The sequence below is a fragment of the Rhincodon typus genome, chromosome 5 (assembly GCF_021869965.1).
Source record: "Rhincodon typus isolate 14 chromosome 5, sRhiTyp1.1, whole genome shotgun sequence".
Lineage (NCBI taxonomy): Eukaryota > Metazoa > Chordata > Chondrichthyes > Orectolobiformes > Rhincodontidae > Rhincodon > Rhincodon typus.
This window is the reverse complement of record NC_063336.1, coordinates 41,512,508-41,538,403: the sequence shown is the minus strand read 5'-3', so window position 1 is coordinate 41,538,403 and position 25,896 is coordinate 41,512,508. Positions and strand designations below refer to the sequence as shown.

The 25,896-nt window shown below is 38.1% G+C and overlaps 1 protein-coding gene across 2 annotated transcripts in view; it reads left to right on the top strand.

Annotated features, from left to right (window-relative positions):
• Positions 1 to 25,896, top strand: part of LOC109913418 (transcription factor AP-2-beta) — a 169,259-nt gene that overhangs the window by 132,689 nt on the left and 10,674 nt on the right. Inside the window, exons 1-3 of one of the 2 annotated variants that reach the window (XM_020517905.2) lie at positions 1,180 to 1,391; positions 2,435 to 2,884; positions 11,102 to 11,162. The exons of the other annotated variant lie outside the window; for it this stretch is intronic. Coding sequence (XP_020373494.1) covers positions 1,365 to 1,391; positions 2,435 to 2,884; positions 11,102 to 11,162 — 538 coding nt within the window. The 5' untranslated portion in view covers positions 1,180 to 1,364. Of the gene's footprint in view, positions 1 to 1,179; positions 1,392 to 2,434; positions 2,885 to 11,101; positions 11,163 to 25,896 lie in introns of those variants that run through there. 2 annotated transcript variants of the gene reach the window in all.

Below are 25,896 nucleotides of genomic sequence, written 5' to 3'. Positions count from 1 at the left end.
AACAAAGGAAGCTTTGGTGGTTGATCCTACCAAAAGCGATTTGCAAAATGTCTGACGTCTCCCACTCTTACATTTGTCACGATTCTGTCGGGTTCTAGATGGATTTTATATTCTCCTTAACAGCGCACAAGTCCTCAGCTATTGCACTTTTATTTTAAACGTGGAGGAAGATTCCAATCACTCCTTATAACCTATTCAGATTCGAAAATATTGTTTTCCTTTAATGTATATGGGTTTGCCTTAACTTTTTTTAATCTGCCAAAACCACGTGACAGACACTGTGTAACATGAAGGATGTGAGCGGTAGTTTACTGAAGTGGATTTCTGATAAGATCAACTTGCCGGAGAAACAAGCTGGATTCGATCTTATCAGGGTAGAATTCGAACCCACTATTTGGGCGCAGTGTTAAGACATTATCAGCTGGGTCGATTTGAAGTGGTAGCTGCTCTTTTGGTAGGAGCAACAGTAGCCTGGTTTTGTTTTGTTTCCCATGAATTTGTTTCGTCGTCTTTGATGCGAAACGAAAAGGAACACGGTTGTATTCCTCAATAAATGTTGCTACCTCAGGACGGCACCTTTTAAATTCGCTTCTTTTGATGTGGTTAAAGAAATTCGGTTTAAAAAAGAGTCAACACAATAACATTATAGAATTGCTAAACCCTGTACTAAAATGTAAAACACTTAGAGCAAGACTAAATTTATAAAAGAACGAAACTTAGCAGCGTGGAAGGCTAGAGAGAAGGCGTTTACGTGAAATCGTCCTGGAAGGTTGGGCTATGTTAAAGAGGACGCTAAACATTTCCACTTTTAAACAGAACAAAAGCAAGCTAAGGGCTGTTCCTTCGAGACAGACCTTTTTTTCACTCGTCTGACTGGACTGCTTGGCTACGTTCCTTTTGGGTGTCTGGCTATTTTTCTACAAAACTTTTTTTTTGCCCAAAAGTCCGGACACGGAGCTTTCAAACCTCAAACACCCTTCCCCCTCCCCCACCTCGTCTGATTACATCGAGTAATTCTCGTCTGAGTGAACGTCATTTACAATAGTAGGGGAGCGCTCGCTGGCTGCTTCACGCTCGATTTGCCACCATTCTTCCTCTAAGTATTCGTGTAATATTAATAGTCATGAATATCAATTATTATGAGGCGGTGTAGAGTGGCAGAGAGGGATGTGAACAGTCATCACCTTGCCTTGGAGAGGTGAGCACTGGATGTAAGGCTGGAGATATATATATATAATAGAATTTGTCCACTTTTTGACCAATTTTGATGGATATAGTGTTGGAGATACTTCAGGCTACCGAGCGTCTCTTCCTGCAGTTTCTCTCCCCCTCTGGTTGATGGCCTATGATCAGATTTACTGCAGATGCTAGTCCACACTTACACAGCCATGGTGAGTTGGATCAGTGCTCGGCACAATCCCATTTCGCCCCAAACGCCGGTGGCTTTGTAATTTAGTCCATAATTGCAGGTTGTTTCTATCTTGTTTGTATTGTTATCTAATCGGGTTTGGATGGACGCGTCATTGGGCTAAAACTTTCGAATGCGCTCCATTGCTTTTGGCAATTTGAGTTTCAATGTTGGTTAAAGATGTTATTTACTTGACATTCCTGCCCAATTCTCTTGTTTAACGTGTGTATGATAACTCAGGCGACGTCCCCAGTCCAGTTACATCGCTCAGCTTCGCCGTTTTGTTTTATTTTGCATGTTCCTTGCACGGTTGCCTTCTTTCTCCCCTGTTTTGACAAGCAGCGGGTGCAAACGTCTGCTTGTTCCTTTATCTTCCTTCCTCTCTGAACTTACGTGCGTATTTGTGGAGGGGGTGGGCTTGTGTTTGACGGTATATTTCATATTATTTTTCATACAGAAAGTAAAAGGTATATTGTAAAGCTCATTCCACCACCACCCCCTCCCCCCATCCCTCCCATTAACCTGTTTTGGGCGAGTAGAACACCCGTTTGTCCGAGGCTTGACTTTTCTTGGACTTATTTTCAAGCATTTGTTTGGAATTGGTGTGGCCTACGAATTAAGTTTATAACAAACCGCATCAGAGCCAAGGGCAAAAGTACAGTCCGTTTTTCTAGGCCAGCTGAAGCTGGAGATCTAAAACTGACTGGGGCGCTGCTTTCGATTCTACTGAGCCCTTGTTCCAGTTTATCTTCTTTCCCACTTTTACACATTGTGATCGTTAGTCTGTAACGAAATTTTCATATTTTAATGCGTTTTGCTCACGCCTTTCTTAGGCTACTCCTGTTCTGCAATGTTTTCCAGTTTACGTCGCATTATTTTGATAAGACAATAATTTAAGAGCGAAATGCTGTTTCTTGTTCCCTTTCACCTCCATTGTACACGTTTCCTACACTTCCGTGAATATAAAATGCATCATTAAATACAAAAATAACATTTAAACTGAGTTCTCTTATTTCTTGTTTGCAGGACCGGCACGATGGAGTTAACAGCCACAGTTCGAGGCTGTCCCAACTCGGGTCGGTCTCCCAGGGACACTACTCAACCGCTCCTCCGCTCTCTCACACCCCGACGTCGGATTTCCAGCCACCTTATTTCCCTCCTCCTTACCAACCTCTCCCTTACCACCAGAGCCAGGACCCTTACACACACGTCAACGACCCCTACTCTCTGAACGCCCTGCACCAACCCCAACAGCATCCATGGCAGCAGAGGCAGCGGCAGGATGTGGGTGCCGAGCCAAGCCTTCTCCATCAGCCCCGGGTTCTACCCCAGATCACAGGGCTGGACCCTCGCCGGGATTACCCCGGCGTGCGCCGGCCAGACGTGCTTGTCCACTCCGCTCATGGACTCGATTCGGGCATGGGGGACAGCCTCTCTTTGCATAGTATCAGCCATCATGGAATGGAAGATATCCAGGTGAGTCCACACTGTTCAAGTTGCATGCTAGTTAGCGGAGAGTTTTATTTTGATGTTGTTTCGAATCGAAGGTTGTCCTGTGCATTGTGAAAGCTGCATATCAGTTGTGGGGGTAGAAAGGTATGATTCATATCCTGATAACAGGACTGGTCATTCAAACATTGATCTTATTTAGCTTGTAACCTTTTCCCCATTGCTTCCTCAGAGCCAGATTTCCGAATTACTAATTCTAAACTCGAAGAACTATAAAACACTGATCACGATCATAGTGAGTGAAACAACAATTTTTTTGTTGATCTTGATGGAAGCCTTTCCAAGTAAAGGTTGATTGCTACTTCATCGGGTCTCCCAGTTATTATCAGGCCCCATATTATTCATACTTTTCATGATAATCTCGCTTATTTACAAGTGTGGCTCCTAGGCCCCGGTGCAAATTGCATACTATCTATCTTTACAGTTTAAACTGCAGCTCATGCATATACTTCCGTCCACCATTATAACAGAACATGTTCCTGTTAAATATGTACTGCGTCGGCCACAAAATTGTCTTCGCTTATCAGAACTAGCCCCCAGAGAGAAAATCACATTGGAATATGAATGATGGTGTTTCATGACACCATTTTCTGAATTGCATTTAACTGCAATAAAACGATTTAGTACATCTAATTCATTTGTATTGTTATCTCAATTTGTTTTTTTGCTGCAATCTATTTCATAAATAAATGCAATAAAATGTGATATTGCAATTAGGACTACAGTCTGTTTGAAATTAGAAGACTGCAAGTTTGCTAATAAGATATGATGAGAGATAATGCGTGGAAAGGTTGAGGTGTTCACACAAAACATGAACTACTGAACTTGATCGAGTTTGATATTAATTAGCAATAAGATTCAAGAAAGCAGGCTGCGAGAGAAAAAAATACAGTCAAAGATTTTCGTTTTGAACTCGTCAGGCAAAAATCAAGTTCACCTCTCTTTATTAGAAACTCTTACCAAAACAACTGTTCAGGCGAAAGAGTACTTCCTGATTAATCGGTGTTACTAATCACCTTTTGTCCATTTTGATTAATTGGTGGTTGTTTTATTTTGCGTACATATATGGAATTTAGACATTAAGGAGGATATTTAAGATGACTGTTTGAAAGTTGTCACGTTAATCATATTGCATTCAATACTTTTCCAGTTCACTGTTTTGTGATGAGTATCGAGTCCTGTCAAGTGTTGTACCTGCTCAATGCATTGTCTTTTTGTGCTTGAAAGAAGATAGACTTTTAGAATTTGGTGCCTGCATTATAAACGTTCCCAAGTTGGAAAAATTATAAGTATTTGAAGTTGGAAAAATTATAAGTAAATTTTCTAAACTTAAAGGGAAACATAGTTTGCATTTAAAAATACACTTACTCATAAACAAAGATGGCCGCTGCGATTAGGAACTCTTCCCGTCTCCAGAACGATTGTGTATGCAGCACCTTGAAATGTTTAGACAAGGTTAGATCTGAAAACGTTGCTTTCAACACATGTAATTCTTAATTCCTAATTGCAAAGCGTGCATATAATTCCTTTAAAAATAACAATCCTTGCCTGTTCATATTTGTTGGCTAAAAATGTAGTTTACTGCAGAACACAGATCTGAACAGGCTTGAATATTCGATTTTGGATCAGTCTGCTGTTCAGACACAATCAGAGCGTATTTCTTTGCAGATTTAGTGCCCTGATCTTTTCCTTGAGTCCTTCAGACATTCTGGTATGTGACGATGTATCGGACATTCTTCCTTCTCACGGAAGATAAATTTATTTCACTGAACTAACACCTAAATAATCACAGTATTATAAATCATAACTTCACAAAGTGCCTGGTCCTGCAGCCTTCGTGGCCGCGTAGTTGTTCTCGTTGATCAATCCAATTGGAAATGTGCCGCGTTTACTTCTATTGTTACTGCGTCATTTTTAGTAAGATGAAGTACTAAGAAGAATGGAGCGTGCTAAGTGCCGCGCTGATTTATGCAAAAAGAATATTATCACTCCCAAATGTTCATAGGGGACAAATTTCAGGTCGTTTTGGACATCTGTCCTTCTATAGCTCATTCATTTGGTAGCTGCCACTGTCTGAGTGAATGAGACGATGATGTAGATTTATTGATAGCTTCAAACCACGGTCTGTGAAGATCACTTATTGTATTGCTGTCTTCGCCGTGACATTTTTTTGTGTCCGTGTTCGCGTTGCAGCAGGGGACTACATAAGTGAGAGAAGGCTTGTAGCATCATTACAGAGAGACTAGCATTTAGCCATGCATTTATTCATTAACTGCATTATTAAGATAGGCCCAAACAATCTGCCATAATACGTTTTTTTTTTGCAAATTTAAAATTAAACACCCAAGACCGGACGGCGTGAATGCCTCAGTGCGTTTTGTGTAGTCGTAATGTTGCTTTGCGATTTCACTTCAGGGTTAATAACATCAACCAAATAAGGCAATAGCACAATGATACATATACTCGTCTGTCATCAACATTGTAATGCGATTTTTTTTAAAAGAATGTGATATTCTGTTGTATAAGAACTGAGCTCAATGGCATCAATAATATAATTTACCGTGGTGCCAAAGTCTGTAAAGCATTCATTTGCAACAAAACTACATTCATCACCAGAGAAATGACCCGTATGTGTACAGCCAGTTTAAATGGAGTGACATTTCAAATTTGATATGTTCAGTTGAATTAAGTACTTGTTCTTTGGGGTAGAATTAGTCCGAAATGATCAGGTAATTACTACAACAGTTCAACCTCTATGAGGAACTCGAACTTCCGTGCCACCTCGAAACGTGAACTCCGAATGAGGGAACATTAAGTAGGTCCCAAAATCGAAGATTAGGATTCAGCAAAATATATAAAGCAAATGAGAACAGCTTGCTCGTTATTTGTGAGTCAGCACTGCCTTTTAAAACTAACAAGTTTTAGGTTCCGTTCTCGTTCATTGAATTAAGAAATCTCAGTTCGCGTTCCTGAACCAGCTTCATCTGTCGAATGCCATTGTAAAATTAAATAGAACTGAGAGACTCAATAGAAGCGTGGCGTGTTTGGTGTCACGTTGATATTTACAGTTACCTAGAGCGCTACAAATCAAGGGGAAGTAATTTTGGTAATTAAAGAAGTCAATTGTTCAAGTATGTTAGGATTGCGGAGAGAGAGAGAAACAATATCAAAATAATCGTCCTATCCGTATCAAAAATGTGGCAGTGCAACTGATATCGTCAGGAATGCCTGTTTGGAGGAAACGTTATATTGTTTAAGCGCAGGCATCCTGGCCTTCATTGTGTATGCATCTGCTACCGAAAACGAGAAATCTGAAGCCTAGAATGTTAATGAATGTTTACTCAATTCACACCACCATCCTCTTACTTTCCTTTGAATTCTTTGCCACTCTTCTTGCTCTTTTGACAAATCCAAGCATTTGTAATCATGTGGTGCAAAAAGCGTTTTCTTAACTAGTATTTAGTTTGGTACATATGCTCACTTTCTTAATTGCACCTCGAGTCCATCCATTGCCGTTCGATTCGCCATTATTGTTATTAGGCGACGAGTCGTAAAATAGAGCTGATGTTATTTAAAAATATTATCAATACGCAAGCCATATTGAACGTTTAGGAGCATGGCGAGAGAGTAATTATTAACACATTTCAACCAACATAATCGATGGCATTTAAATGATAACAGTATGGATTTTTCGCCTTGACATATTGGAAATGGGAAAGCGTAATATTTAAACAGAATAATTGGTTTTAAGTAGAGTTTACGTTTTGTTAATCTAAACAGAAAAGAAAGGAAATACACAGGGAAATCCCATAAAATGACTGGTTATTTTAAACAATCTAATCATTTTAAACCAGAAAACTTTAATAATGGCTGTGGACATTTTCCATAAATGGTTAAATCCTTAATTTTTTTTATTTGCTTTTATTCATTGTTAGCCCTAGATGAAAAAAAGTCCATCACAAAACAATTCACCTGTATTGTGTAATCTCTTTTATTCCCCCCTGTGAAATGGGCTGAAGCCCCGCTCGAAAAACAACGCAAACAACTGGGGGTTAAATAGAATGTCACATTCCTGATCGTTGCTTTGAGTTCATTGCGACCTCCTTAAGTAAGTAAAGTGCTCAGAGATGCCAGAAATTTGAGTTTTTTTTTAAATGCTGTACCTCAAATATCTCCCAAAGCTGGCGGTGATCAGAGGCATAGTGGGCAGAAAGTTTGAGTCTCGGGGTTTATATGAGTTGCTGAAACTGTCAAAGTTGTATTTCTGTTATCTTGGCATCAAAAAGAGCCTAAAATGATGTCACTTTAAACTGCTAAGCGGCTTCTGATCCTTACTTGATCAAACTTTTACATCTTCCCTATTTAGCTTCCTACTGAAGCAGTGACTCCTAATTTTGTTTTTGTTCCTATTTACGGGGTAATGGCGCCATGAAAAACAACAATCATAAAGAAAATAACGCTCATCTCGTCCATACATTACTTTGAGCACCAATCTAAAAATCCATTTTATTTTAATGAATAAAGACAAGAGAGGCAGTATTTGCTGGTAAAGTTAGGGTATGTGTAGATTGTAGCGAATTTGCCGCCACTAGTTCTCCCTGACATAAACTTAGGAGTGTTGGTTAATTGAAAATGAAAACAACACTAAAGTATGTCAGGATTAATCATAATTCGGTGAATGGATTTTTACCCAGGAGGGAGAGAAAGAGGAGAAATCTGACTGATGTTTACTTGGTTCATTTACGATGATCCCCAACGATGTATTTCGCCCTTAAGATCAAGTCCATTTTAATTTAGCGAACTGTCTTTTGTAACAATAATCTTTTTTTTAAAATAACACATTTCTGTGGGAATAAATTATCCATCTTATCAATGATTAATTGAATAAATGACTTAAAAACGCTCACTAAGATTACTAGTACTATTCCGATTTTGAAATGACAAGAAGGATAACATCCAGTCTAGACCATTCGTAAGGAGTCAACGCCAGTTTTTAATAAAGGCAGGTCGTAGTGAACTTTAACAAAATAAGAAGGTCCTGCTGCAGATTGAGGAGTGCTGTGGGAATTCTTTGTTGAAGCTATGTGAACCATGTGGCATCAGCCAGTTCATTAAATATTGGTCTTGCCACTCTTCCTACTTATTCACTAGCAGTGTAGACAACCACAAGTGACGCCGGAAAAGTAACCAGCAGTATCCAGTGAAGACGCATTTTGTTCGCGTGGCAGGTGAATCATGTTTGGACAGTGTGCGTTTCTCTCGGCCTTCATGTAATCTTGACTGTAAATATTGCCAGAGGTTTAAACTGGACAGCTGTTGGTTTCAGATGAGAAGAGCTGAGTTTAATGTATTGTGTTAGTAACAACGCCATCCTCTCTACCCAGTCACCTGCTGATTTGAGAAAAAGCAGACTTCAAACAAAAAAAAACTTTGCTGCATGAGGGGCATGAGGGACTGGTTATTAAACAGCATCCGATAATGTCATCCGTTTCTTGGGTGAGTTTCTAAATCCTAATAGAATCGCGTTTAAATGACTGGATACACCGTCGGTGAAGCACAGTGGCAGTAAATTCATGAAGATAGTTCCCCTTTGCCCCTCCCCCACGTCTCCCATGTGATAATTGGCGACCTTGCTTCTAAATCGGACAAAAGTATACATACATCCTAGCTTGACTAATTGTAGATCTAAGACATTACCACGCGGACTGTTAGGAAATTCGAAGCTTTTGCTTCGGGAATTTAAGGCCCGGTTTTCTTCACCGGGGAGCGAGCCCACTGAAGTGTAGAGGGCGCGCCACGCCAGGCACTGCGTGCAAAGCAAAGCAAACAATAACAATTAGCTGAAGCGCAAGGGGAATATATTCAGAAAACTATTTGGAAGCGTGCACACGTTTCCTTTCGTAATTTGTTAAAATCCCGCTGTTCGTATCCCTTTAAAGCAGAGTCTGGTAATTAAAAGTGTGAGTTGTTTTTTCCCTCATTTCCGCATGCATTTCTAATTAAATCTTTATGATACTCTCTGTGACTATTAACTGCCAACATGCTGCGTGAATATCCTCTACAAAAACCCAGCAGGCGGTGATAATTAGATAGAAAATCAAAGTAGACCTTTCTCATTAGCTACAGAAACTTCTTAACATTTTCTTAAGTCTTTTACTCTGCAGTTCACCCCAAAACATGTCTGCTGACTTATGGAACATATAGGGAGAACCAAACGTAATTAAAATGATAAATTGATTATTTGTTGATACATGCGATCATGACATTCCACTTTTCAACATGTTAAATGTTGAAATAAAGAAATAAACTGTTTGTGCGATGAAAATGCTTCAAACTGTACACCGGGTCAACAGACAACGGAGAATGCTAAACGTATTGCATGGGCACAAGTCTGGTGAACTTTAATGACTCCAGTTATTCTGCGTTCAACGCAATGACATTCTTCTCACTTTGTGCTGTCGCCCCGATGCCTAATGTCTGCGAAACACAATAAACACGTGTTTCGAAGGCACATGGATATGTCCATGTTCTCTTAAATGTCGCTTCCGCCTGGTATTTCTGTAAACAAATCGCGTGCCGAGAACTTTTTTTGTGGATATTGAAGATTAGTTAGTGCCTAAGACACCCCGATCTAGAAAATAGTGTTGATAATGTTATTGATGCCGATTTGGATATTAGAAATCCTAGACCAACCATAACCATTATGCAAACATTAAAAACACGGGTTTAACCAAAATGATGGCAGTGAAAGTCAAAGTCAGTGAAAGTCAGATGGCAGTCAAAGCTCAGTGATGAAGACAATCTTTAATTCTAACATGCAATTCAGGAAGGTTGAAGGACTAGCAGAAGGGCAACGTGGAACTTTCTAACACATGTCTATGAAGAGGAACTTCTTAAACTCTAACATTCAATGCCATTTCCTTATATAGTTTCCTTTCAGCTTTCAAAGAATTGTTAGATGTTTGAGTTGAAATTGTGAATACGATTCTACGTTTGTGTGGACGACCCATGTATATGAAGAATTGTACTTCTAACAACAATCTTGCTTTACTTTTCGATACTGGAATAAACCTAACAGCGTTGGATGAATCAATTAAGCAAAAGATCTATTATCACTCTAAAAATATAAAGGAGTTGAATTGACTCCGTTAGCATCATTGTTCAGTTTAACCAATATAGATCGAGATAAATGAAATAGAAACAAAGCTCATCATTTAGGAAATATCGCGCGTGTCACATGGTATTAACTATCTGACTCTCAGGGTCAGATTATCACACGCATCTGAACCCATGCGCATATAATACGCTTTAGTAGTTACACGACCTTGGTTTAATTAAAGTTGTAACAAGATTCTGCCCTGACTTATTTCAAATGGGTCAATAAAGCACAAAGTAATTTCTAAACTTTAGTTTCCAGATGAGTGGAATTCTCCCAAAACCAAATCAAGAAACGGGTGCGTGCGCCTTTCTCAATGTGATCTTAGGGCTCATTGTTCGCCATTGCTGCAGTAACCCATATTCTCGTTGACCAAAGTCTAAAGTATCACATGCTTAATTGAATCTCTTTTCACTACTAAAATAACAGTTTCATTGTTTGATCCTTTATTTATATATCGTTTTATGCCATTCCTAATGGAGAGAATGTCAGTCCGTTTATTTGCGATGCTATCATAGGCCACGCAGAATTCTATGTGATTATAGCATACATCTATATCATGAATATTGCAGCAGCTATGCACCGTGTACATGTAGATATATACTTGCATGTGCACATGGATACTGTAATGATAGATTTGTATGTCGTTGAATAGGTTTCTACATGTCTGCATGAACATGGTGAACTCGGGTAAAATTTGTTTAATTCGGTTACACGATTCTAAATTATAAGCAAATAAATACTGGCATTTGCGTATTTTTTCTGTATATTCTACTGGATAACATTTTCTAATAAACAATCACGCGACTCCGAAATGTTAGACAGCTTATTATCTGATAACATGTAATTCTAGCGAATTTCCTCTGGTAATTTTTTCTTAGAATAATAAACCTTCAACCAGGTAATATAAATGGAAATAACAGATAGTCGAGATTGATTGAGCGTGATTTATATATGACTGTTTAATATCAATTCAATTTGAATAGTGATATGGACCTAACTCATTTTTTTTTATTATACATTAACAGGCTTTGGATGACACGGGTACCACTGGCATGAGTTTATTGGACCAGTCTGTCATTAAAAAGGGTATGGAATTTGAACATGATTTGAAATGAATATTTAAATTGCTCTGTCTTATTTTGTATTCCACTCGCCATATAGTACGAATCAACTTAAATATAAATATAACTTATATATAAAAGTAGCATTTATCATTCTTTGGTATTGTTTAAGTGTACTTATATTTTCTTTCAAATATAATATCCTGCAGTGGTCTGGATTCAATGGAACGAAGTTTGATTTCAATATACACGACATGGTGGCTCGGTTGTTAGCGCTGCTGCCTCACAACCAGTCTCTGGCGACTGTCTGTGGGGAGTTTTCACGCTCTTCCCGTGTCTGCGTGCGTTTCCTTCGGCTGCTCCGGTTTTGTCCCCAGTCTAAGCATGCGCAAGTTAGATGGATTGGCCATGCTAAATTGCCTATTGTGTCCAGGAATGTATAGGCCAGGTGGATTAGCCATGGGAAATGCAGGGTTACAGGGAAAGGGTAGGCGAGTGGATCTGGGCGGAATGCTCTTCGGCGAGTCGGTGTGGATTGGATGGACCGAATGGCCTGCTTCCATATTGTAGGGATTCTATGATGCTGTGATTTTAGATCCTTCGAACTTTTCTGGATGTGAATGATGGATAGTTCAGGAATTAGTAACATTATGTTTTAGGGGAATAGAACACAATGCATTGACATGCATTCTTGTAGTTTGAACATGGTACGAGATCGAATGCAACATATGAAATCATTTTAAGATGCTTCTGAAATCATCTGATCTATACATAGAAATTTCCCTGTAAAGTTCTAATTATCCAACATAAAAAGTACTGTCATTCGCCGTCTTACCTATATACCTGAAAAAGTGAAACTTTTATTAGTTTAAGTGAAAAAGTGAAACTTCATTACCAATAAAAAGAGTAAAACTTTTTTTTGACCCACCACTCATAGATGTAATAATAAACCATGGCGGTAAGGGGAAGGTCCAATGACTCTACCTCTTGTGTTCTAAGCATTTGCAAAAAAAGTTTGAAATCGCTAAGAAAACCAATTTACCAAGCAATATTTACATATGGATGCATTAGTTACAAAGTTATTGGATTAATGGAAAGATGGGTTGACAGGTGAATGGATGGATGGAAGGAGGGATTGAGTGTAGAATAGAGAGGTAGACATACAGAGATGGACATATATCAGATAAATGCAATTGTAATATTAACTCCCTTTACCGTGTGCCATCCAACGGTAGAAAAAGATAATCGTGAGGATGCATTTGGTTGGTGCTTTACCCTTTTACCAATTTAATCCATGCAGCTTGCGAATTGGGATTCGAAGCAATATAAATCTGACCCAGAACATGGGTGGTGAAAAAGAGTATGTCATTTCTGTTTAGAAGAGAAACTCTAGAAATGTATATATTTAAACAGGATGTTGCCACTGTAGACCTGCTGAGGGAGGAACTTCCGTTGGTCGTGTCCTTTAACGTGACACCCCATGACATGACGTTGCTGATACTAGTTCACGTAGCATTCTCAGCAATGCTGGCCCTTGTTGCCTTTGTCGATTCCGTTGTATTACACTGTTTACTGTTTATTACATTGTTTATTGGAGGGGTTGGACGTCTTGCATGTGGATGTTGGTTACCTGTTTGGAAATATGCTGATTTTGAAGTTCTGTTCAAGGGCTGTGCTTATTGTGATCTCATTATTGCGTCTTGTAGTAGAGTAGGGTCTTTCTGGCTATATCCATGCATTCAATGCCAGTTTGTGCTCAGCGCTTGTGTTTGAGTTCCTTGTCTTTTGTCTCACTGGTGTCTGTTTAAAGTTACCGATGGAGTGGTGTTTTTCTTTAAGGTCGCTTTTGTGTTGGCGTCTGTGTGAGGTAAGCTGTGCAGTTATGTTGTGATTGCTTTGACATTCTCTGCACCTTGCTATCCAAATGCAAGCTCCGTGAACCGTGCACAGACCAGATTTCTATTTTCTCCACGTCTGACCGTTCGGCCTGCTCTCATCTCTGTCAGCAGTTTTGTTAAAAAAAACAGACGCGGGGACAGAAACTGCACATTCGCGTCTTTCATGTCACCAGGTGTACATACAGCTACATTATATCCGCTATGGCTTCATGGATTTTTTACGAAGCGACTTAATAGCTCTAAATTGGCTGTGAGTCAACTGCCTTTATTTCCCGGGCCACGTTCACATATTGCAGTGTCCATACGAGATGCCAAAGATTAGATGATTGAATAGACTCAGGTGGTGACTGACCAGATACTGTGCAATCCTTGGCTCCTTACTAATATGAATGTTTTATAACCATAGAATTTTACAATAAAGAAGGGGGCCAGTCGACCCATCGTGTCTGTACCAGCTCCCAAAAGAGCAAGCCAGCTGGTCCCATTCTCCATCCCTATCTCCATAGCCCTCTAACTTCATCACTTTCAAATATATATCCAGCTCTCTTTTGAAACCCCCTGTGGAATCCGCGTCCATCGCTCTCCCAGACAGCACAATCCAAATCATAACAACTCTCTGAGTAAAGAAATTTCCCCTTATCTCACTCTTAGCTCTCCTACCCCTAGTTACTGACAATTTTACAATCAACTTATCGTTGACTCTTTTATCGAAAGGCTGGAAACTCAAAGAAAACACCTTGGACCTTAACGTTAACACTGTCACTTAAATATAAAAAAAACTAAAGAATAGCTGGGTCGAATATCTATTGCCTCGTTATAACAGCTATGTCTGTCCAATGGTCTCGTTTACTACGCGTAATTTCCAATGTAGGCTTCGAAATCACAAATAAATGTATCTAATGTGCTTGTTCCAATTTAAATGATGGCTCTAATTTCTCATCAAGAAATGGTGATTTGAACCACAGACCGATAGCAAAATTGAGGCTGTCCATTCGGCTCGACAGGTCTGCGCCTATTCTCGGGAGAATCAATTCACCTAGTGCCGCGCCCCCACCCCCTCCCGCCCCCCCCCATCTTTTTCCCGCCAGGCCTGCACCTTTTCCATTTCCAGCCGAGATTCGATTTCTTTCTTGAAGGCATGAACTGAGCCGGCCTCCATCACATGCTCAAGCAGCATATTCCAGATCCTAATCGCTTCCTGCGTGGAAGATTTTTCTAATGTCCTTTTGCATACCACCTTAAATCTGTGCTGTCTGATTCTCAGTCCTTCCACCAACGAAAACTGATTCTCCCTGTTTACTCTGTGCAGACCCTTCACGATTTTTGAATGAATCAAATCTCCTGTCCACTTTCTCTTCAAGAAAAACAGATCCAACTTTTCTCATCTAGCCAAGTGGCTGAAGTTCCTTATCTCTGGGATAATTCTCTTGAATCTTTCTTTGGCATTCTCTTTAAGCCTTTACAATATCTGGAACGCAACCTGTCACAGAAAATTAAGAAAACATAATAGCAGCTGTGAATTATTATTGCTATTAAGTTCTTCCAGAGTTATCTTTACTTTTGCTATTAAGATTCGAAATGGGGATCATTACCAGTAAAATAGTTTCCTTCTTGACACGAACTACATTTTTTTAAACCATCGTCCTTGATAAAATTCGGCTTTTCAAAATGACAAGGGCCACAACCAGTACAGTTTACCGGAAAAAAAAAAGTTCCTTGTAAACACTGAACGAAAATAAGCCAGTTTTCAATTATGACCAATGACTGTTTGGCAAACAAAAACAAGGTCAATGCAATGTACCGGAAAGGTTAGTGCAGAATAGTGTTTCATGCAAGAGACGAGGTAAAAAATAATGGAACGGCGAGACGTTTTCCGTATAATTTCCTAAAATAACTACTAAACATAACTTTCCGGATGGGGGGTATATTACGCCCCTCTGATATGCTGTTTTACTGACCTTTCACATGTAACTATTTAAGGTAATTTCAACAGGGGAAGGGGTAAAGGTTTGCTTGCAATTAAATATGTGGGGTTTTTGCCGGAAATACTTCCAATCCTGCCCCACTCGATTAAAATCGATTTGATTAGGTTAACATTGATTGTATGAATCTTCAAAACCAACTCATGACTTCATTATACCCGGAAATAGTGAGCAAATCATCACAATTTATCATAAAGATATTGGTTGTATTTGCTACTTTATGTTTTTATGTCGGATCGAAACAAGCTGGCATAATATTGAAACATCGGTACAGATGTCAATCATACATTCTGCTTTATTGCCAATGCCAAGTTCTCAAAATGTTACAACACCTCCTCTTGAGCATTTACCTTGTTCTCAGATTGCCCAGAAAGATTTGTTTTCTGATTTGAAAGAGGGTGGCTTATCATGTGGTTGAGTAGGGCTATGTTCAGTTGTATATTCACGTGTCCCATCTTAGGGTAGCAGTTCAGCTAAAAAGTTCTGTCACTGGGCGTTTTATCAAGATTGCATGATGATGACTGATGTTGAATATGTAATTCTATGTAAGTTCAAAGGAAGTGGATTCATGTTTAGACTTCTGCTGATAAACAACATTAAAAATAAATCTTTGAAGCATAAGAAAAATCACATACAAGGAGTGAGTAATTTATATAATTTCATGAATTCCTGCAATGAAAATGACATTGTTTGCTTTAGTATTTTCAATTTCTTTCTTTTTAAACAAACCATCAAGTCCCTAAATGCACAGACAAGTGTGATTCACCCCAAACACTGCCTAAAAATAAGTTAAATTCATCAAGTTAATAATACAAAAACTAAATATGATGAAATTAGAAAATGTTGTTTAAGGTGCTAGAATGATAGCTAAGGATGAACAAAAGGGAATGTGATTGTTTTTTTTTAAAAGAGGAATCTGTGAAAACAAATAGTATTTATGTGCTGTTGAAGAGTAAATTAATAAAATGTAGAAATGTACAAGGCTGTCTTATTGTGGAGAGTATAAGCACAACTGAGTTATTTCTGTTGTTAAGATATATGATTGTTCTAATAGAGGGTATAGAGTACATAAAGATAGAAAAGGAATTAGTGTTGAAAAAGTAATTTAAATTAAGTAAGTCCATGGACCCTAGTGGCACTTACTCTAGTATATTAAAAGAGAAAGGATTGTGAAATTTTTGGTGATAAATTTTCAAGATTTCTTAAATATGAAATGTGTACTGATAGATATGACAATAAATGATCCAATATCACTTTTCAGAAAGGGAAAGAAAGGTCACCTGAGTGATTGTGTGACAATCGTGTCTAATGTCAGTCTGGACAAAATTAAGGTAGAACTTTCCACATTGTGGTTTTAAAGGGGTAACAACAGATTAGCTCCCAACTACACAATCTACCCAATGGAACACAGTATAAAATAAAAACAGGGAAAACATAGCTCACACCCAAAATCCTTTTAAATGTTGTAATTTTACCCACCTCCACTGCTTCCTCTGCCAGCTCACCCCCTGTGTGAAAAAAAAATCCCTTAAGTTCTTTTTAAATCTTTCTGTCCTCACCTTCAACCTATGCCTTCTAGTTTTGGACTCCCCCACCCTAGGAACAAGGCCTTGTCGATTCACCCTATCCATGCTCCAGTTTAGAGGGATATGGGTCAAATGCTGGCAAAAGAGACGAGGTCAGATTGGGATATCTAGTCAGCACGGACGAGTTGAACCAAAATATCTGCTTCTGTGTCATATGACTCTATTCCTCTATCTGCCCCTATGTCCACTGAAATTTGGAATTCCGCTTCTTGAATTAATTATCCAGGATAAGATAACAAAGCACAGGATAACAAAGGGGAAGTGAAACTAGCTTGTGAAAGGCAAGTTCTGATCCACAATATTTGAAAGTGACCAATCATATAGATAACACAAATGCAGTCAAAGAACTGTATTTGATGTTTTAGAAGAGATTTCATGAGGTGTCATAAAAGACACTGGTTGAAAAAAACTTCAGATTACTTGGCATAAGAGGAATGTAACAAGATGCATAGAAATCGAATGTGGACAGAACAAAGATAGGATAAAGATTGAAAAAGGCTTGAAGTGGCATACTACAGAGACAATGGCTGGTATACTTTTATTGATACATGTACTTTTGTTCTCAGTATATGAAGATGATTTAGTCTTGGGCATAAGAAGATATAGGGGCTTAGGAACAAATGTAGGCCATTAGGGTCCTTCAGCAAATTCCATGATTCAGTTAGATTAAAATTTATCTGTGAGCTAGCTTCATATCCAGGCAGTTATCTATTATTGGCTCTTTTAAGACCAAACTAAAGTTGAAACTTCTTTGCTCCCAATCCATTTATATCTTAGTTAACAAAAATATAGAATTCTCAGGTTGAAAATTAAGCACTGAAATAATATAGATTGCCTTTTGTGGGAGAGAATTCCAAAATTGAACCACCCTCTGCATGAGGAAGTCTTTTCTAATTCCATTCCTCAAATAGCTGGCTCTATTTTTAAACTATACTCTTTGGCCTTGTACTCTTGAAAAAATGGCAGTAATTTCTTCCTTACTTTATCTACACCTTCAATATTTTGAAAATGTCAGTCAAATTACTGCTTAATCTTCTAAATTTTAGGTAGTTCAACAGTAGTTAATATGATGTCTCCTCTTAAATTAACCTTTGGAGTTCAGTATATTTGGATAAATCTACACCTTGCACCCACCAAAGCCATTATGTCTTGCCTTAGATGTCATCACAAGACTGGCTCACGGTACCCCACCTGTGATCTAATTAGGTCTTTGTATAGCTGAAGCATGGTTTTTGGCCCCTTCTATTCTAATCCTTTATATATAAAGACAAATACTCTATTAGGCTTTAAGAAATCTCATCACTTTTTATTGATTTGTGTATCTAGGCTGCAAAGTTTCTTTGAAACTCCATTGTTTCTAGCTTTTCACCTTTAGAAAATATCACTTTCTATCTTTTTAACATCCATACTGAATGACCTCATATTTACCGAGATTGAAATCCACAGGCCACTGTTTTATACATTGTCTTAATTTATCAAGATCACTTTATAATATTACATTTGCATCTACAATGCTTACAATGTCAATTATCTTAGTGCTATCAGCAAATGTGGACACATTTTATTATCCGGTTAGTGAAGTCAGTAATAAACATGGTTAGGAAAATAATGGGATAAGGTGGCTCTCCTCAGCTTGAACAGAGCTGAGGGTGCAAGAAGCTCTTGACGAGGGACTACCTGACTTTGATTTTCAAGCTTTGTCTTAATACTCTGAGTGAAATGTTGATGTTTGTTATAACTGATGAGTCAGTTTATCCATACTGATTAATACCATTTTTAGCACCCGTCTTACCAGCAATGGGTCTCAGCTGTGTATCAAGGCAAGGGGAATGGGAGAATGTTGCCTGCTTACAACTGGCATTCTCCGGGAATTCTACTCTCTTTGCAACTGCTTAAGAATGTTCATTTATCTTTTTGGATTCTACCATATGTTAGGCTGTATACAGACCAGAAAAACTTAAGCAGAGTAGGCCAATTTCCCAGTGGGTTCTTAAAATAGGTGTGAGATTTCTCATTAGCATATGCAAGTTATCTACAGCCTGTTTAACATGGCTGCCTGAAGGCATGAAAATGGCTTTTCCAATGTAGGCTGGATGTCTTTCATATGACCTTGGGAGTTGACCCTATAATTGGTCTTCAATGTGCCCACTTTTCACCCATAATATGGGTCCAACAAGATACATTTTCTAAGAGACAATTGCAAAACTTGATATTAACAGAAAAGTAAAAGGTTTAGCAAAGCACAGTTGGGAAGACTGGTATACAAATTTCAAATGAAACACAAAATGAATAAACATGAGGCAATACAAAACATAAGAAAAAATAACGAATAGTAAAATGTATTAGTTGGAAGATAAATACAAAGAGAGGGTCCTAGAACTTCTAATAAATATTTCCCTGAATGTGACATTGTGATTATTCAAGTCAAAAAAAAAATTATTTTAATGCTGGGCTTTACCAATTGAGTATTAGTTAGAATAGTCTGTACTGCCACATATTGAAATTCAGGAAGGGCATGTACACTACCAAAATCATACAGTCTGGATTCATCAGCATGACACAAATAAACCAAGATTTTCAAGGGAATTTTGAGAGATGGGGTGGGGGTAAAAATTCTGAAGAAATTCTCATGCCGTTACTTCAGCAGCAAATCAGTTGAAATCTCATTGGATCAGTGTATAAGGCTGTTTATACCTATCTTTTCCATGGTTGAGACAATTTTCCACCAAAGTTTCAATACGCATTCCAGATAACCCCTGTGTAAATTACTCACCTTGGATTATTTTCACTAGATCAGGGGAAAGTTCACAAAAACGTTACCAGTTATTTTTACAATTATGAAAACTTTTGATTGAATGGTTAGGGATAGATAATTTTCATGTTCATTTGGACTTAGTAATATGTCAAAGTGTGAAGCAGATATTTGTAGAGATATGTTTTTACAATAGTTTTTAGAGCTCAGAATGCCTTGCCACAGGAAGTGGTTGGGGTGGAGACCCCAATTTCTTTGAAGGGTAACTTAGATAAATATTCAAAACAGGGGAAAATACAGGCCTATGGGAGTAAAAGGGCAATCTGCCTAATAATCGGATAAATCTAGCAAAAGTAACCTCAACTGTGATGATCTGAAAGTTATCTATCTGGGTAGTAAACTTCTATGGCTCTACATAACTGCTAAAAAAAAGAATGGATTCATTATTACTGTGTTAAACTATAATAATTTGCAGGATTGTTATAGCGAACTAGTAAAGTAAGATGTTTTCCACGTTTAGTTGGCAACATGTAAAAGTTATTTGGGGTTTTGGTGTGTACCTATAAAGAAAATGGTCAGAAGTAAACACCAAACGTATTCATTGCCCGTGCAGACAACTCCAAACCACTACTAATAAGCCAGTGAACGGTTGCATACTGAGTAAAAGAGCTGATTAAAGCGCTTGTAAAATTCAAAATGTCAAGCAAGAACAATAACGTACATGTGTAAAATAAGACTCTCCTCAATGTCAATAGCTTAAAGGAAGCGATTAAAAAATCCTAGCTGTGAAATGGAACTGTTATTAGAAACACAACTACGGCAACTTTGCACAAGTTTAAGACTGCTTGACACGTGAGGACATCAGACCCTTTTGCAACGGGGCCAACCATATTCCCGGTGACTGCCATTGCAAATGTAATGCGCATGCGTAGGAAACGCCCAGATGTAAATTTCGTTACATATCTCTAACATATTCGGATTTCTTTTACAAGTTGCACATTACCAGTTTTTTAAAAATACATTTAGATGCTTTTTTTTGCACTTTCGAATTCTTAAAGATCAAAATTTCATTTTATATAATTTACTTTTAAGATATGTGTAACACATTATTTGGAAGCATTCGTTACAGATCTGGTAATATGGATTTTGTTTTTATTTGTGTACATTGGCCACGGTCACCTAACTCAAATTTTTACATTAATAGAGATCTTTTTTTAATGACACAGAGGTTATGAGTGGGCTTCATGAGAGCTACTCATATAACGTGTGAATAACACTATTTAAGGTGATTAGCTATTCTTCAAACTTCAAACTATGGCCATTAGGTAGAAAATCGTCCCTCTATCTCTAGGAGTTATTCAATTATGTCCAGTTGGGTACAAACTATATACTCGAAACTGAAGTAAATAGATATCTGAATTCCGAAGCATTTCACACTAATGAGATTGATTTAACCCCATTTCCGAAGTCTTCTGTGCACACTAAAATATGTTGATTTGAGTAGTAGCTCACAATCATTCCCAAGAGAATGGACGACTATCGATTTTCTGAGCAAAATAACATTTTTTGTGACAAGAACAGGCAGCCAAAAAACTGTGCCTGCAACCAATTAAACACAGTCGTTGTCGGTATTGGGCAATATTAGATTGCAGATATCTGTATAAAAGTCCTTGTAAAAGACTTTAAAATCAGCGTATATGCAAGATCGCCACACAGATTCTGAAACATGTCCCGTCGAAATAATACATTTTAATTAAAGCAACATTAAGAAATAAATCGTACAGATCATTTTGTTTTTTTAATACCTACTCTTTTGATATGCAAATATTATTGTTATCACTGTATATCCCTGTGACAATTTATCTATATTATTAAAACAAACTTGAGCCATTTCGTTGCAGAAATATGAGTGATTTCATGTGTTTAAGGATTAAGTACAGTGCAGGCCAACCGAGGAAACTGGGAAGCTAATACTTAATTGTAAAATACAGAATGGCTGCGTTTCCAAAGTGGGGTTAACGAGATGGTCAAGAGTCATTGTGCTGTATTTTGTGTGGGAATAGCTGCCTGGCACTTTTTAAGGTAATTTACTTAACAGGAAATGAGTTGGTCCCAGAAGAGAGAGCAAACGAGGAGAGTTAAAGTAGCCAGCGTGATAAATGACGCTTTCATTTAGGGATCTCCAGAGCTCGTTTAAGTCTAATTTTCCGTATTAGCCCCTGTTGAGCTATTAATACAGTACTCAGGGACCGTGGCTCCTGTCTGAGCAGAGACATTACAGCTAACATTAAAACACACTCTTGATTTCAATATGTAGATAATGGATGGCGTTTTTAATGTTTCTGCTAATATAAATTGATAGAATGAGGCAAATATGATTCACAGATAGTAGGAACTGCAAATGCTGGAAAATATGAGATAACAAGTTGTAGAACTGGATGAACACAGCGGGCCAAGCAGCATCATAGGAGCAGGAAGGCTGATGAAGGGTCTAGGCCCGAAACGTTAGCCTTCCTGCTCCTATGATGCTGCTTGGCCCGGTGTTCATCCAGCTCTACACCTTGTTATCTCAAATATGATTCACACCGCCTGGTCAATCAACAATCAATAAAGAACAAATGGTGTTGTAGTGGTACATTAGATGATCAAACTTACACATCGCTATGAGAGAAAACACATGCAAAAGGAATCTTTATCATAGTGCAGACTCTATGCCACATTATAACTCTATCAGTGACTGAAATTAAGAATGTTTTTTACATTTGATCTTTTATAGAAATTTAATAACTCGATAGATGAATAACTATAGTCAGTTTGTACTGCATTGTATTTTCATAACATCTACATTGCATTTCTCGGCAGACGACAAATAGTTTTAAGCGATAGCAGGAACTGCAGACGCTGGAAAATCTGAGATAACAAGGTGCAGAGCTGGATGAACACAGCAGGCCAAGCAGCATCAGAGGAGCAGGAAGGCTGACGTTTCGGGTCTAGGCCTGCTCCTCTGCTTGGCCTGCTGTGTTCATCCAGCTCTGCACCTTGTTATCTCAAATTGTTTTAAGCGTTATTTTTACGCATTTTTCATAGTTTAACCGTTAGCTATATCAATAGCTTCATGCACTTCCACATTGTCAAATATTTTGTTATCCATTGCCAGTTGTTCCATTGTTATCTTAGTGAACAAATTGAAATACATCAGGTTATGTAATTTACCTCAAGAAAGACATTCACAGCACAGCGCATAATTAATATTACCATGTGTAGTATTTTGCTGCAACAAACATTTCTGATTAATATATGTGGAAATGTTCGTTACAAAGGCAGTGTGTTCAGATAAATTCTGGAAATTTGATTATATTTAAATGTATGAATTGTGCTTACCGTTGACAGAAGCGAAAGTCTTATCATTGGGTATTGTTTGTAGTCACAATTAAGTGCGAGCCTGATTGGTTACATTAAATGCGCATCCATTCGAAGTTGTTACTGATACATTAACTTCTATAACAATTGCATGTACACTTGCAACATATTTACACATTGCATTACGAAATCACATTGAAGATGTGCGGCTGTACATTCTGAACACGTAAAGAATTGAAGGCTTCAAGCTGCGTTTCTCTCACGGTCCATTGGTTTGCGATTTCCTCTAGTCGTTTGAATGCTATCAAGTTCGTCGCAGAATTATATTTCAAAGCACAATCTGTTCATAATTATTAACAAATGAAGCAAGTATTATTCTCCATATTGATGATCTGTAAAATAAATTAACTTGAAAACATGCCTTTGAGATATTCTAGGGCTAAAATATTAACGCAATATTGCAAGAACTAAATAAATATGATTGAAAGTACTGCACAGGGCCAGGGCTCCAGTGTTTTTTTCTGGCCCATGTTAGGCCGGAGTACTTATATCTGCCCAAAAAATAAAATGGCCTTGAATCAGTCATTCCTTCAGCGGAAAGCCAAAAACGGCAAAAAAAGTGAGGTAGACGGTCAGATTATTTGGGTTATAGATCTGGCATGTAAGCAGATTAATTGCTGAGTTAATCATTTCTATACTCACAGCTCACTTTTGCGGGATATTGAATGTAGGGCTGATTCAGTAACACGTAGCCGTGATTTGACAGTACCTTCACAATGTTACACATTCGAGTTATGGTAAACACTTTTCACTTTCAATACGCACTAGAATCACTAATGCTAACTTGAGCGTGTATAAATGTCAGTATTAAAGTGTTAGATGGAGTAAACTATTTTGAGGGGGTTAAGAACTATTAAAATGACGGCAGCGCGTTTACATAATAGAAGTTATGCTCTGCAATTTGTTTAAGCAAGGCTGGAAATCATCTGGTAGATTCAGGATTCTCTACAGACCCATAGACTTAGTCGACACTAGGCTCTCCAGATTCACTTGTATTAATGGTGCATGTGGAATTTTAGCACAACCATGGAGCAAAAGATGCAAGCATTCTGGGCAAGACATTCAGGAAATGAAGAAAATGACATTGATTGCATTTTGCGACACACCGTAAACTGAATAAAACAGGAAGTGCAATGAATTTCAAGCAGAATGCGCACAGCTTCCACGAAGGGCCAAATGCTCTTTTTGTAGTTTGCATTTGATTTTTTCAACGTTCATGCACATTTCTTCTCGTTAAAAAGGTTCGTCGGTTTCGCCTCAGTCAAAAAAATGAAAGGCAGTCAAATTATGTTTAAGTAGGCCGATTTCCTGTGCCGAGGTTCACTGACAAGATGTATATGCTGGCCTTCATGTGGTGAGGGAGGAGGACGGGTGAAAGAAAATTCATCATGGGCGACCTAACACGTTGACAAATGGGTGGATATGATGACCTACGTCAATGCAACACTGCAGTCGAATTGAAATAAGTGAGGTGCAGCAGTAAATGTTTGCAAATTTGAGAAAGGATTGGTCGCATTTTAATGTCATAGAATCGTGAACTTTTAACGAAATGGCAACCGCAGATATTCCACCAGCTTCGCCAAAAGTTCAAACTTGTCGAGTGACGTTCCCTCATAAAATAGCAGCTGGCTCAGTAGCCTGAGAGGAATTCGTGGTTTATTCCCTAATTCTTGTCGGAAAGTTAATGGGATCCGACAATGCACATCCAAGCACAAGTTGTCAGGTTTCAGTTCAAACAGATGAAACAAAAGTCGATGGTTTCCTTCTGAACTGGTGGACAATTAACTGTGTTACAAATGTGTTAGTGACAGCATTTCTAGTTCACAAGCCAGATTTCAACATTATTTGGAAACAGACACGGCTTTCGAGTCCATCTGGGTTTCATCAAAACGCTTACAGATCTGTCTGGAAGGGACCGGGTAGCTCTCGCCAGATTATTATGGCAAATAACTTTACCTGAAGTGGAAATTGATACGTGGCCTGAGCGTGGGAACTGCGGATTTGCAGGAAAATTATAAGCACATTTTGCCTTATTTTAATTAATGGATTATATTTTCAATTCTCATCCTGATTCACTTGAGTGATCTGCAGAAAACAGATAAACATGAAAGGGAATCTTTATTTAAAAAAACAAATCTGTAAATCAACATTTATACCTTTTTATTCCCCTATTCATTGCAATCTCATTCTGTGGATTTTATTTTCGCAAATTATTCTTATTTAAACAATTAACGCTGGCGGCGTTACTGCAGAAAGGCTCCCTGGTGATTTGCTGAACCCCACAATGTAAAAGAAATGAATTGGGAACACCATGACATAATGGTCTTTAGATTTCAACTGGCTATTGGAATTCAGCCCCTTCATATTTGCGGGCTGCAAAAATTCTACCCATTCGGCTTCGCCAGCCGTCTCACTGCAGCCATGAAAACGAGGAAGAACGAGAAAAGAAACATCTAATACTGAAACTGGTTTATATAACTCATATTATATTACATTTGTATTCTTTGGAAAGGATCTGATGGTTCAGATTTCTCGAAACCAATCAACAAGTGAGTGATTTCACGCAGGTTGAAAGTCCATGACTATAGTTGGCAGTCAGTACTATGATTTTTCTCTTTTGCTGGTTAAATAACTTGAGCCACAAATTCTCAAAGTAAACATAATGTGGTCCGAATGGCACACTTCCCTAAATTCGAAAATCGAGGTTTCATGCATCACTTGGGATTGCTGAACGATGGATGCAAAAGGAATTTGATAAGTCTGCAAAATAAAGGAAGGAATTCAGAACAACAACTCTTTATATTGCAAATAAAATCATACCGAATTATATCATTATTCTCACCAATCTGCATTTGTGAGCTTTTAATCTGCAGTCTTTATTTTGTGAAGAGATTAAGAAAAGCAGGCAGGGGGCATTAAAGTATTTTGTTCAGCTTTTGCCGGATGGATTTTGATAATGGTCTGGTGTAGCATTTCACTGTGTATTTGAAACGATCACATGCCACAATTATCTAGTTGATACGAATAATGTTAATAAAACACTGTTATTTTCTCCTTTCACTTTAATTAGATAATTCTTAAATTGTAGACATAATTCATACGGGGGCTTGCCATCTGTCAT